General features: G+C 37.1%; 1 protein-coding gene across 1 annotated transcript in view; it reads left to right on the top strand.

Moving 5' to 3' along the window:
• Brr2 (U5 small nuclear ribonucleoprotein l(3)72Ab) overlaps positions 1 to 14,806 on the top strand; it is a 570,943-nt gene that overhangs the window by 12,495 nt on the left and 543,642 nt on the right. Inside the window, exon 3 of the mRNA XM_090384330.1 lies at positions 507 to 670. Coding sequence (XP_090240456.1) covers positions 507 to 670 — 164 coding nt within the window. The remainder of the gene's footprint in view (positions 1 to 506; positions 671 to 14,806) is intronic.

Here is a 14,806-nt window from a genome sequence, read left to right as displayed (position 1 = left end):
AATCCCATCAGCATTGAGCCTGCTGAATCCATTCAAGGCCTTATACATGCACCCTGCATGTATAAAACTTTATGGTAACTTGGTTTTTTATTACCTTTAACCTTAATGGTAATTTCTATATTAACAACCATTTTCTTGAATTCTACTGGAGTTTCCAACCCAGTGGGATTTGAGTTACTTGAACTCCATGTTGGACGGTTAAATAGTTGTTTTTTTCCTAATGATTTCATCACAGTGTCTGTCAGAGGACTGATGATATCACTTTAACTATTTATATTTGGGATAAAACATCAGTAATAAAATTTTTGTATCCAACACATTACGTGAATTATTCAGTTAGTTTACACATTTTTGTGTTAAAATTTTTTTAAATTCATGGTTTATGCAATAAACCTTGAATTGAAAAAACGTACACCAGATCTTCATTTGAATGTAATTAAATTTTATGTTGAAGTTTATAATTTCTAAATTCTTTACCACACTTGACAAATTTTTCTTTTATCTAGAATTCTAATCTTGTTTTACAAGCTGATACACGACTTATTGAACGTCGACCTCGAGATGAAGCAACCGGTGAGGTAGTGTCACTAGTTGGGAAATTGGAAGGCACTAGAATGGGTGACCGTTACCAGCGTACAAAACCATATAAAACAGAAGAAAAAAAACCGAAGTAAGTTTTTTTAATGTTTAATTTATATATGTATTTAATCATCTTTTAATCTAAAAGAGGTGAAAGACTTGTGGAATTTGCAGAATCTCAAGGACTGTCAGTAATGAACACTTTTTTCAAGAAAAGGGTGAACAGAAAGTGGACATGGAAGAGTCCAAATGGATTAACAACTAATGAAATCGACTTCATCCTCACTAACAGAAGATATATTGTGAATGATGTTACCGTCCTGAATAAAGTAAATGTTGGAAGTGATCACAGAATGGTAAGATGTACACTTGATATAGATGTAGGAAAGGAAAGGAAAAAACTGACTCGAGTAAATAATACAAAGGTCTTTGAAATAACAGAGGAGGAGAAAAAGCAGTATGTACTGGAACTTAAGAACAAGTTTGAGCTTCTGCAGACTGCTCAGGACCAAGATATCGACGAGGAATATTACAACTTTCTGAAAGTGATAAAGCCCAAGAAACCTGTAGGGAAACAGAAATCCAAAGAAGAAAAAATTAGTCAAGAAACACTTGTCATGATGAACCAAAGACGACAAATGAAGATCAAGAAAAACACTGACAGGGAGAAAATTGAGTATACTGAGTTATGCAAAGCCATTAGAAAGAGACTCAGAGAGGACATAAGAAGATTTAACACAAGAAAAGTAGAACAAGCATTAAGGGAAAACAAAGGATTTAAATCAGCAGCCATGAGCAGTAATACAGAAAGACAAATGATACTGAAACTGAAGAATAGCGATGGTGTACTTATAAACAGCAGAGAAGGCATAATTCAAATAGCAGAAGACTACTATAGAGAATTATACAAGGAGCGAGGGAATGATACCAGCAGTGGGGAACATGGATTGCAAAGTAGCAACACATACGACATACCCGATATTCTTCCTGATGAGGTAGAACATGCATTGAAGAAAATGAAGAATCGGAAAGCCCCGGGGGAAGATAAAGTTACTGTAGAGTTGTTAAAATTGGGAGGAAGAGACATAACACAAAAACTGGCAAGGCTCTTCACAAAGTGCATTAGAAAAGGTGTGATGCCTAAGCAGTGGAATAATGCAATCATAGTTTTGCTGCATAAGAAAGGAGATAAATCAGAAATTGGAAATTATAGACCAATTAGCTTGTTATCCCATATCTACAAGTTGTTCACAAGGGTCATTACTAAAAGATTAGAAAGAATACTTGATGAGAATCAACCGAAAGAGCAAGCTGGCTTTAGGACAGGATTCTCAACTGTGGATCACCTTCACGTAATATCACAGCTAATGGAGAAAGCAAATGAATATAAAACACCATTATGCCTGGCATTTGTGGATTATGAAAAGGCATTTGACTCCATACAGCATAAGGCAATGTTTCGGGCACTGGAAAGACAAGGCATAGATACTCCGTATATTATGATTTTGAAGAAAATATATGAGAGTGCTACATCCTTTATTAGACTAGACAAAGACAGTAGCAAATTTAAAATCGAGAAAGGAGTTCGACAAGGAGACACAATATCTCCGAAGCTGTTTACTGCTGCCCTTGAGGAAGCTTTCAGAAGATTAGACTGGTCACAGAAAGGAGTCAACGTGAACGGAGAATACCTAAACCATTTACGATTTGCAGATGACATTGTGGTTATAAGCCACGAACCCAAAGAATTAGAGGAAAATCTTAATCAGTTATGCACAGTTAGTAAGGATTTTGGACTGAAGATGAATATGGCTAAAACAAAAGTAATGATGAACAAGTATGCCACGGAAAGGAAAATAATGATTGAAGGAGCAGTAATTGAAAAGGTGGAGTCATATACTTATCTGGGACAAGTTATTAGCTGCAATAATGATAAATGGCTGGAAGTCAAGAGAAGGATAAATTTTGGATGGATAACATTCAGGAAATATAGTCACATATTGAAGAGCAATATCCCAGTTTGTCTGAAACGTAAAATAATGAACCAATGTAAACTCCCCACCATGACTAATGGAAGTGAAACTTGGGCACTCACCAAAAGAATGGAAGAGAAGCTAAGAACTACACAGCGAAGAATGGAACGAATTATATTGGGAATCAGACTGTTAGATAACAAGAGAAACACATGGATTAGGCAGCAAACTCAAGTAAAGGACATTCTTATCAAAACTAAAGAACTAAAATGGTCCTGGCAGGACACATAGCTCGAAGACATGATGACAGATGGACTAAGAAAATAACAGAATGGTACCCAAGAGGAGCTAGAAGAAAACCTGGAAGACAAAGGCAGAGGTGGATAGATGAAATTCATGAGTTTTTGAGTAGTAAATGGATGGCAGTGCTCAAAACAGAAGGAACTGGAAAGTTGCTGGAGAGGCCTTCATCCTGCAGTGGATTGAGAATGGCTGATGATGATGATGATGATTAATCATCTTTGTGTAAGTATTAACCAGAAATTTCATCTTTGCAACATGGTACCATACTTTATTACAATGACTGATTATTAGTTGAATTCTGTTATACATTGAGATTATGTCAGCTTAGTAGCTTTTGTAACCTTTTGTAATATAGTAATGAGCTACTGATTTAAATGTCCATTGTTCTTTCATTCAAATTATAACTAAATTCACAAAATCACTAATAGAAATTCATTGCTGTTTGTAGCATAATTTTCTACTTTTATTCATTTCTTTTTTTCTTGCAGTTCTCTTGCTCTTTAGCAGATGAATAGTCCTTGAATATTTCATTAGGAGTAGCAGTTGACCACTGACAGATTTTGACATCCAAAGTCATAGTTAGAAGTTCTTGATGGCATGAGCATATACTGTTTTGGCAAGTGCAGGGGTCATAGTCTGCCTTTGTGCTTTCTCAATGCCCTATATAGGCAACTCCCGATTTATGAACATTCACTAAAGCGAACATCACAATTCATAGAGTTCCTTATAAAATACCAAATGTATAACGAACATAATTGTAAAATTTAAATAAATAAACTTTTAAAAATGTATTCATTATAATAATTATCAGAAAATTATTATATGATAATTATACTTAACTGTTCTTAATAAAACTAATGTAGGCAGTAAAAATATGTTGGTTTGCATTCCATGCTGCGTAAAATGTTTTCTCGTTGGAAATAAATTGGTGATTCCCCCTATTATAATATAATAGGATCATCACTTGCTTTGCGTAGGTTATGTTAGATGGTCAACCATTGGTTCACTTAGGGTCCGGGAAAGGGAAGCTTCCCCCATCCCTTTTTCTTCTGGTCGCAAAGGTACATAAAACAGATAATTGCAGCACTGTGAACACACAGCAAAAAATGTGCCTGGCCGATCTTTCGCATTGCCCAACAACAAACGTGGTTAGTCGTTTTATAGACACTGTTAAGTGTAGTTCTGCATTTGGTGGCTTGAAATATATTTTTAAAAAAGCGATTTAAATGATGTGAGAGAGCTTTTAGACTCTCATTTTGTGGACTTAACAACTGATGAAATAATTGAAATAGAGACACATCAAAATTTGGAAGTAACAGAAGAACCTGATATTTCATAGCCTCCCAGAACGTTTACAAGGCAGAAAATGGCTGCAGCTATTAAATCAATTTCTGAGGAGTTGACAATCTTTGAAGAAGATGCAAATATGGAAAGAATTGCAAAAGTTAAAAGAGATGTTTGTGCTACATGTCTAGCATCCTACAGTGAGACTTGAAATAAAAAAGAAACTAACTGTGCAGTCTTCTATAAAAACATATTTTTTAAAAGTAGAAAACTCAGCTTTTTCTTCATTATCAGACACCCTTCCATCTACCTCATGTGCACCTAGTGTCACTTATGTGGAAATTATTGAACTCTGATAAAGATATTGATGAGTAAAAGTTGAATACATATGTATGTACATACAGTACATATATTACGTTAGTACTCATTTACTTTATTTCTATTTTGTAACTCTTTGTTTTTAATTAAAATTAACAAGTACGATATCATGTTTTTTTATTCTTTTCTTATTTTATTTTACTTTATGTACCGGATACGATAAATCATAACATATACATTATAATAAAACATATTGTATAGACCATTCGATGTTTAGTACATAGCTTTATTGCTAACAAAGTCTTGGAACGGAACTCGTTAATAAACCGAGAGTTGCCTGTATTGTTCTTCCAAAAAAAAAAAAAAGCCGTGGAACTCTGTATATGGATAGTACTATTCTGTCAGTGTTTGCAATGTCATATCTTAAATTTTCTCCTTTGTGTTATGTGAGCATTTATTTTGTTTATATCAAGAGCAGAAAGACTGTGTTGTGAGAGTTGTGGTTGGTTCTTAACTTTTTCATTACTGAAAGTAGGTGTTATTGTCTATTTATAATATAAAAAAATCTTTTAGGTTACTCTGGCCCACAATTTTTGCAGTTATCTTGTCATTAAACCTTTCATGTGTTATCTCTCAAAATGGCTCATGATAGTGAGTTTCCTTGGTTAGTGCTGTCAAGTGGGTTCCTTTGTGAAGTTTTGTAAAAATGAAAATTTTACATAAATGCTTTTAAATTGCAATTTGTTCTTATTTTGATTGACTGCCAAGCTTTGGAGTGAAATTTTTTAAAAAGTTGACAAAAATAATTAATGAAAATCATTAAAAAAATTTTATGATTTTCTTTAATTATTTTTATGTTCTTCTTGTATATTGGCATAAATGGACACATTGTGGGCACATATAAGATAATGGCACTTATGGTATAACAATTTACATCTAATCATGTTGGCAAGAATACAGTAATTAACTGTATTTAGTAGTTAAGTGGGCCTTGAACCGAGGTCAACTCAGTTACTGCATTATAGAGTTTACTCAGTTTACTAGCAGTGTGTAGCACACACCTCTTGATTAGACCGGGGTTCAAGCCCATGACTACCAAATACAGGGGATGCAGAAAGGTCAGGGAATTACCACTGCATATCCCCGGAGCAATATGGCCTTTGTTGCTAATGCTCCTAAAAACCAAATAACAAACAAACAACAAAATCAGTTACATCAGGCTTGTGTATCACCTGATTCAATTTCATCAACTTCTAGATCTTTAATCAAGAGAATTTATTTAGTTTCAAATTTTGTAAGCTTAAATCAAACGGCTGAAGTTAATAAGTGAGTGCTTTTCTTCCAGTTTTCAAATATGTTTTCTTACTTCTATCTGTTATAAACAGTGCCTAAAATTAGTTGGAAACAACACAGATAAGATATGATAGTTCATACATAAATGGACACATTATTTATAGCAATCTTCAGAATGTATATACAGGTTGGTTAAAATTAAAGTATCCCTATGTAGAGGGCTCTGGAGCGAGTTCTAAGGCTCGTACTGAAGAGAAATTTGGACAACAGGTACAATAAAGAATGCGCTCGTCATTTATTGGGGGAGGGGAAATTTTGTTACAAAATTTGTCACTGTATGGCGCGTAACTCGTAATCGTCTTATTTACGATTATGCAAATATCTTACATTATTTGCATAATCGTAAGTTATTGCCACAGCATCACTACTTGGCTCTACCATACTGTATAAAACAAAGCAGTCTCTTCAGAATCATACAGTAGATGTTTGCCTGCACTACAGCAGCAATGCCAACAGCGTTGCAAGAAAAGGCACTATTAGTGAAGCTGTACTATCAGAACAGCAACAATTACTGTTGCACATGGAAGACTGCTGCACAAATTGGAGCAGTGTGGCATTGGAGGCAAATTGCCTCAAATTATGAAGACCATAAACAATATCCTTCAGGTTTTTAATAACATCCATCAGAGATTAAAATTTGAATTAGAAATTGAAGCAGAAACCCACTCCATGAACTTCCTTAATTTTACCATACACAGATTAGGACAAAAACTAAATTTCAGCATATATAGAAAACCCACTAATAAGGGGATGCTTTTGCATTTCCACAGTTATCATCCCCAACCATACAAAAAATCGGTCATGCTGAACCAATTTCTTAACGCCTTTAAATATTCTTCCACCCAAATTTCTCTAACCACCGAAATAAATGAATTAACTACAAGATTCTCAAATAGGGGCTACCCGCTAACCTATATAAACAAAGTCAAAACAATAGCACGTGATAAAATAAATAACAACAGCCTCACAACAAACATTGCACAAAAATCTGACAAGAGAAAAATACATTTCATCACCAATCCATATGTCGCGTACTGGTACAATAAACTTAATCAAATATGCAAGGGAACCGACATGAAAATCATAGCAAAACCCATGAACAAATTATACACATTCTTCAGAAATCGACCTTCAAACACCACATTCCAATCACAGCATGACCTTGTATACAGCATCCCATGCAAAAATTGCGACGCTGTTTATGTAGGATCTACCATGGGAGTGGCACAGCTTCGAGCAAAACAACACGAAGCTTCTGTGCGGGCGGGTCTTTCAAATGCATCGGAACTTTCGTTCCACGCAATAAATGAACGACATTCATTCAGCTTTAATGAAACAAAAATTATAAATATTCAACACAACTATCACAAACTACTTATTGCAGAAACCTTAGAGATGAAACTACTTGAAACTTCAATCAATATCCGTAGGCCATTCCTATTGTCCGACGATTGGTCACTTATACGCATGCGTGAAGAACAAACACTACAACATAAGACAAAAGTTTCGGATTAATTGTGAGTTGCTCTGTTTCTGTGAACATGACGCCCGAAAAGTTCTAGTCCGACTTGAGGAATGTAGAGAACCCCCCCATATGAGAAACCCTCCCCCCCAGCCTGAGTGCGAAGATAGCTTTCCCGGATTCAGACATTTCGCATGCTAGTATAGAGTCTGTATGGTGTAAGATAGTTGGAAACAAAGGTACAATGCGAACCTTGCATTGTACAATTGCAAAAGCCTCTACATGCAAATGGAATGGGCAAGTAAGCGTCAATGCCTTATTATGGGTGATTTCAATTTGCCTCTAATTGATTGGAGTAAATGGGAAGGAAACTCTACATGTGGAACAAAATTTTTAAATCAACTAGATGACTGTTATTTGTATCAACATGTCAGGGAAAGTACTAGAGAAAAGAATATCCTAGACCTCATCATCACACATGAATCAGATGACATAACAGGGCTGACAGTAGAGGAACCAGTAGCAGGAAGTGATCACGGAGTTCTACGGTGGATGATGACGAGAGAGGTAGCAGAAGTAAAAGTCAAAGGAATGGGTTTTAATTTCAGAAAAGGAAATTACGATGCCTTAAGGTACTACATGGCCTCTATTAACTGGGTAGATATCGCATAGAGAATGAATACAATTGAACTGTGGTATGCTTTTAAAACATTAATCACAGATGCCTTGAATGCGTATATACCATTAAACAAATACTCCACGAGAAGGGTTCCAAGTTGGATGAATAGTGAAGTTGCCACATTACTTGAGCAGAAAAAGGTGCCATGGAAAGGTTACAGAGCAATAAAAAGTACTGAAGCCTATAACAGCTACAATGTGATGTGTAATAGAGCCACAGAAAAGGTTCGACAGGCAAAGGCAGTTTATGAGAGATCACTAGCAAAGAGGGGGGATAAAGAATTCTTCACATATATAAATGCCAAGAAGAGTAGGCCAAACCAGATCGGACCTTTACGTAAGGGAAAGGGGGTAGTAATAAATACACCAGCTGCCATTGCAGATGAACTTAACAGTTATTTTGCATTGATATTTACAAATGAAAAGCCTTTTGTGGCAATGGGAAATTGTGGGAGCGAAGTTAAAAAATATGTAATTAATGATATTGAAATTTCACAAGATTATTTAATGAAAAAACTTTCAAGGCTACAGACCAGTAAGGCTCCTGGAGTTGATGGAATATACCCTATAATCTTAAGGGAGGCGGCAAACGAGTGCATTGAACCAGTGAGGCTAATTCACTAGACTCTGGGGAGATTCCCTTGGATTGGAAAAGTGCAAATGTATCTCCCATACATAAGGGTGGCTCTAAAAGTGAAGTTGGAAATTATCGACCTGTCAGTCTGACTTCAGTAGTAGGGAAAATCATGGAGGCAATGATCAAGGGTGGAATTCAGGATCATTTGGGTCGAATTGAAATTCTCAAGGATACTCAGCATGGTTTTGTAAAGGGAAAATCATGTTTAACAAATCTAGTTCGCTATTTCGAAAGGGTCACTCACAAGCTGGATTTAGGGAATAATTTTGATATTGTTTATTTAGATTTCAGCAAAGCTTTTGACTCAGTCCCACATGAGCGGTTGCTTTATAAGCTGGAACAGGTTGAAATCACTGGGAAAATCCTTAGATGGATAGAAGGATGGCTTCAGGGCAGGAGGCAGAGGGTTGTGATAAATGGCTATTCCTCAGATTGGGTTGATGTAAGAAGTGGTCCTAATACTGATCCCCAAGGATCAGTATTAGGACCACTGTTGTTTTTAATTTTCATAAACGACATTGATGAAGGGATAGAGGGCGTGATGTCTAAATTTTCAGATGATGTTAAAATTGGTAGAGTAGTTAATGATCACTGTCAAGCTGAGCTTCTTCAGAGAAACCTAGATAGACTTCAGGAATGGTCAGAAAAATGGCAGCTATGCTTTAATCCAACAAAGTGTAAGGTATTACACCTGGGAAACAGTAATCCCAAAATAACTTATTCACTTCGTGGAGTTCAACTAAACCCAGTACTGGAGGAAAGGGACTTGGGTGTTACGATACGGTCAGACATAAAATTTTCTGAGCATTGTAAACAGGTTGCAAGGAAGGCCCATGGTGTCCTATCGATGATCTATCAAACTTTTGCAAGTAGAGATAGGGACGTGATAATCCCATTATATAAGGCTTATGTTAGACCACACTTAGAATACTGTGTTCAAGTATGGAAACCACACCTAAAGAAAGACATCGAGCTTCTTCAGAGGGTGCAAAGATGGGTAACTCGCCTGGTGAGATCGGCAAAAGGGCGTCCTTATGAAGAAAGACTTCGAATATGTGGGTTGCAGAGTTTGGAAACTAGACACCTTAGAGGAGATTTGATTGAGGTGTTGTTTAAGGCTCTGAGAGGCATCACTAAAAAATGAGGACGAAATTTTCAAGATTATAAATGATGCTAGAACTAGGGGACATAAATTCAAGTTACGGGGGGGGGGGAATGTTTAGATTGGACTGCAGGAAGTTTTATTTTAGCCAGCGAGTTATAAATTACTGGAATAAGTTGCCTTCATGGTTGGTAGAGGCCGACAGTTTGCGGAAATTCAAAGGTCATCTGTATAGTACTTTCGGGTAAGGGAAGCGCATAGGATGATAGGTTTAATTTCCTTTTTTTTTTATTATTAATTATTATTATTTATTTTATTTTATTTTATTTTTTGTTTTTATCATTGTTTTGTTCGGATTTTTTTTTTATTTGGCTGGTGCAGCATAAGCCATAGGCTTTCTTGCACTATGCGGCCGTTACTAATACTAATACTAATATCCAATTTTATTAGACTCCTAAATTTAAATCTAAAGTCCAGCTATAGGACCGAAATAAATAATCAGTACATATTTATTAAACAGTTTAGACCTCAAAAAATCTAATTTTATGCCAATCCAAGTAATGGTGTCCATGCTGCCAGAAGTATGGTGTTTGCAGACAGCAGCCACGAGCCCTCATTGTTGAGACCGCACGGTCTGAACACTACGGTTCTGACAGTGGGGAAGATGTCCCACCTGCTTTACAAAATAGATATCTCCATCCTCAAGAATTATTAGCGAGTTGGACTAGGAGAGTTGGAAAAGAAGCTTCCTATATCAAAAATAAAGGTAATCCCTGTTGATTTATAAAGCATATAAAGTATGAAAAAAATATGGAAGAGTAGAAAAAGCTGTTTGAAAATTGTGTGAACAAATATGGAAATGAAAGAGGTTGTTTTTGCATGGGTATGGCAATTCCATCATTTCTGCTACCCCATAGTATGAATGCATTGTTTATTTATACTACCTGGGTAGTATAAATGATGGAAGTGCCATACCCATGCATAAAGAACCTCTTTCATATTCTTAGACGTTCAGTCAAGAAATATTTTTCAAATATGGAAATCATAAAGAAAATAGTATATGTAAAGCTGGAAATTCTTTTGGGCCCTTAATTTTATTTATATTTCACAGTTGATGCATCTCTGTCCTGTATATTTTTAGTTTTTATTTCTTTGGTACTACTACTGTTTTTTTAGAATTGATACATTTCAGCGAAATTAGTGGCTGCAGTGCTTTATGGTTTCTACATTTTACACAATTTTGAGATAGCTTCTATGTATTCTACTTTGTTTGTTTTCACATTTTATATATGCAGAAATATACTTATTAGCAGCTTTGCACTTTGGCTGCTGTCCCCATAACCTTGACATTTTAGGATTATTTTGTCTTTTTATGGTTAGCACAAATTCATTTGGCTCCTTGAGCTTACTACTCTTCATACGTAGGTATTATATATATTTAATTTCGCCAATAGTTTTTTTTTTTTTTTTTTGCCGTGTTATGCTACAGTGAGTTCTAGGGTTGTTTAGCATTTTGACTTCTTTCCTTTTGGCAATATACTTTTTGCATCGTTGAAATGAGTAGGTACATTGCTTGTTTGGCTGATATAAGAAATACCATTTGTCAGTTATGATATCTCAGCAGCAGTCTGAAGAGTATCAGATTTGTGGCTGACATTTCTTTATTTTTCATTCTTTCTCCTGTTTATTACATATGTTATATTATTATTATTAGCCATATGGTGCAAGGAAGCCTGTGGCTTATGCTGCACCAGCCAAAAAAAAGAAAAAAAAATTCCATATTACCCTGAAAGAGAGATAGAGAGAGAAGTAGAAGGGAATCAGCAAGAAAGAGAAGAATGATGATATCCATCTCAGGACCCCGGGTTTGCCAAGCCCATATGGGTTAGCATTAGCATTAGCATTAGCATTAGTAGAGGCATTTGATGCAAGAAAGCAAGCTTATGCAGCATCAGCCAAAAAAAAAAAAAAAAAAAAAAAAAAAGTAACATAAATAAATAAAAATAACCACTTCCACTTCACCCCTCTGTTCGTTCGAAATACCTGTCCAGCTGAGCCTTAAACTTATTTAGGCTATCAACTTCCACGACAAGGGATGGAAGTCTGTTCCACCCACCAACCACCCGCTGGCTAAAGGCAAATTTCCGCACATCTATCCTACATCTGTCTTTCCTCAATTTGAATTTATGCCCTCTCAGGTGATTTTTCTGAGCTAGAGGAAGAATCCCATCAGCATTGAGCATGCTCAAACCATTCAAGGCTTTGTACACCTCTATCAGATCACCCCGCTGGTGCCTAGTTTCCAGACACTGTAATTTGCAAAACTTAAGCCTTTCTTCGTAAGAGAACCCCTTTGTCCCATTCACCAATCTAGTTGCCCTTCTCTGTACTCGTTCCAGCAGCTCTACATCCTTCCTGAAATGAGGCCTCCAGGCCTGTATACAGTACTCTAGGTGTGGCCTGACCATTGCCTTATACAAGGGAATAATCACCTCCTTATCCCTGCTAGAAAAATTTCTATATATCATTGACAATACACCATGAGCTACTCTTGCAGCTCGTCTGCACTGCTCAGAGAACTTCATATCTGCCTGCACCACCACCCCCAGGTCCCTTTCATTCTCTACCACTGTCAGTGTAGTACCACAGAGTTGATACGTTGCTCTGGGGTTGCTGTTTCCCATATGTAGTACTTTACATTTGTCAATGTTAAACTTCATTTGCCACCTCGAAGCCCATCTGCTCAACCTTTCCAAATCCTGTTGCAGCAGCATAGTGTCAGTAGTGTCCTTGACAACCCTGCCAACCTTTGTATCGTCTGCAAACTTGGACATTAAGCCTGATATACCATCATCAATATCATTTATAAATACAGAAAACAATAAAGGCCCCAATACTGAACCCTGAGGGACTCCACTAATAACATTAGTCCACGATGAGCAGTGTCCATTGATTACCACTCTCTGTCTTCTCCCCCTCAACCACCCCTTTATCCATAGCAGCAACTTGCCTCCAATGCCACACTGCTCCAATTTGTGCAGCAGTCTTCCATGTGCAACAGTATCAAAAGCCTTTCTAAGATCCAAGTATATAATATCAAAGTTATTCCCTGCATCCAGTTCTTTTGTGACTGCATCATAGTATCCAATCAAATTGGTCAGGCAAGACTTCCCCTTAACAAAACCATGCTGTGTCCTAGCTATAACTGAAGTCTTGTCTAGATGATCCTGCAGTGCTTCTTTCACCAGTGCCTCCATTAATTTTCCGGGAACAGAAGTTAAACTCACAGGTCTATAATTACTTGTGTCAGCCTTTGATCCCCCTTTGTGAATTGGGGTCACATTTGCACATCTCCAGTCAATGGGTACCTCCCCTGAGTCCAAGGAAGCTCTCATAATTATGGCTAAGGGTTTGCTTACCTCCTTTGCTGCCTCCTTTAATATAACTGGATAGATCCCATCCACCCCAGGTGCCTTTCTTGTGTTTATCTTCAACAATTTCTCCTCCACTTTGCTCTCAGTTATTACAAGATTCTCTAGCTTACTGCTAGAGTTGAATACACCTCTGGCATTCCCCTCGCTGAATAACTCCTCATGTGTGAATGTCGATGCAAAATATTCATTTAGTTTGTTAGCTACCCGAGCAGGGTCATCAACAGTTGACCCATCGATCTCAAGTGGACCAATCTGATTCATCCCCTTCCTTCTAGAGTTTACATAAGTAAAGAACTCTTTGCTGTTTTTCTTCGCATCCCTTGCCAAGGATCTCTCGTAATCTGCCTTCGCCTGCCTAACCTCCTTTGTAACTTGGTTACAGATCAACTTGTATCTATCATAGGCATCCGTGTCACGTGTTAATTTGTATGTATCCCATGCATTTTTCTTCTCTGCCATATGCCTCATTAGTTCATCTGACAACCATTTAGGCCTAAACCTTGAACAATATTTCTTAGTTGGTATGTAAAGCCTAGTAGCTTCCACGATAAGTTCTTTGAATGCTTCCCATTTTGAATTTGCTGTTGGCAATATCATCAGTTGATCCCACTGTATAGAATTTAAATACTGTCTCAGTCCATTGTAGTCGCCTTTACGAAAGCAATACCCCTTCCCTTTACCCCTAATGGTAGTTACCTCTTTGAGTAACTCCCACTTCAGCACACTGTGATCACTGCCACCAAGTGGTTCATTTATCTGCAGATTCTGAATGCATGAAGAATCACTACTGATAATCAAATCAAGAGTATTACTCCCTCTAGTTGCCTCCCGAACATGCTGATGTAGAAAACAATCATCCAATAAATCCACAAAAGCCTTGCTACTGTGTGAGTGACCAGCCCCCAAATTCCAGTCAATATCTGGGAAATTAAAATCCCCCATTATAAGACTCTCTGATTTACTGGCCCACTCTATTTCTCCGAACAGTTTCTTATTATACTCATCAGAGTCATTAGGCCTATAGCACACTCCTACTCTCAATTTTGATCTCCCAATGCTTATGTCACACCAAACTGACTCGACACTGCACTGTCCAGCGATGTCGACTGGCTTCACTTCCTTGGATTTTATGTGTTTCTTAATTAATAGCATAACCCCTCCTCCCTTCCTATCCTGTCTATCCTTTCTGTACACATTGTACTCCCCAAATTCCAGTTCTGCATTTCTTATATCTGTGTGACACCACGTCTCTGAAATCCCCACAATATCTGCCTTTGATGTTTTGAGCAATACCTCAAATTCATCAAATTTATTTACTAAACTCCTAGCATTGGTGTACACACAAGTATACATGCACCTGTTCTTTTTCTTAGCTACCCTAACACAACCCATGTGTTTACTTGTACCCCAATGATTCCCAGCAGTCTCTGAAATATCCTGCATCTTATTTTCCAGGCTGCGGCTCATTCCAATAGAAGCAGTGCAAGAATCACTTTCACCTCTGCCAGTGGCTACTGTTAATCTATTAGTCCTTGTATCCCCCCAATCTAGCAGTTTTCCGACCCACCTAACATTGCCTCGATAGCATCAGCAAACATTCTTGCACCCTTTCTATTTAAGTGTATCCCATCCCTGTAGAAGCAGTCTCTCCTGTTAACAAGTACAGACCAGGCTGAAAAAAAT

The sequence above is a fragment of the Mastigoproctus giganteus genome, chromosome 11, assembly GCF_048544385.1.
Source record: "Mastigoproctus giganteus isolate SK-2022 chromosome 11, ASM4854438v1, whole genome shotgun sequence".
Lineage (NCBI taxonomy): Eukaryota > Metazoa > Arthropoda > Arachnida > Uropygi > Thelyphonidae > Mastigoproctus > Mastigoproctus giganteus.
Note: the sequence above shows the minus strand (reverse complement) of the source record. Positions and strands in the feature narration are given on the sequence as shown.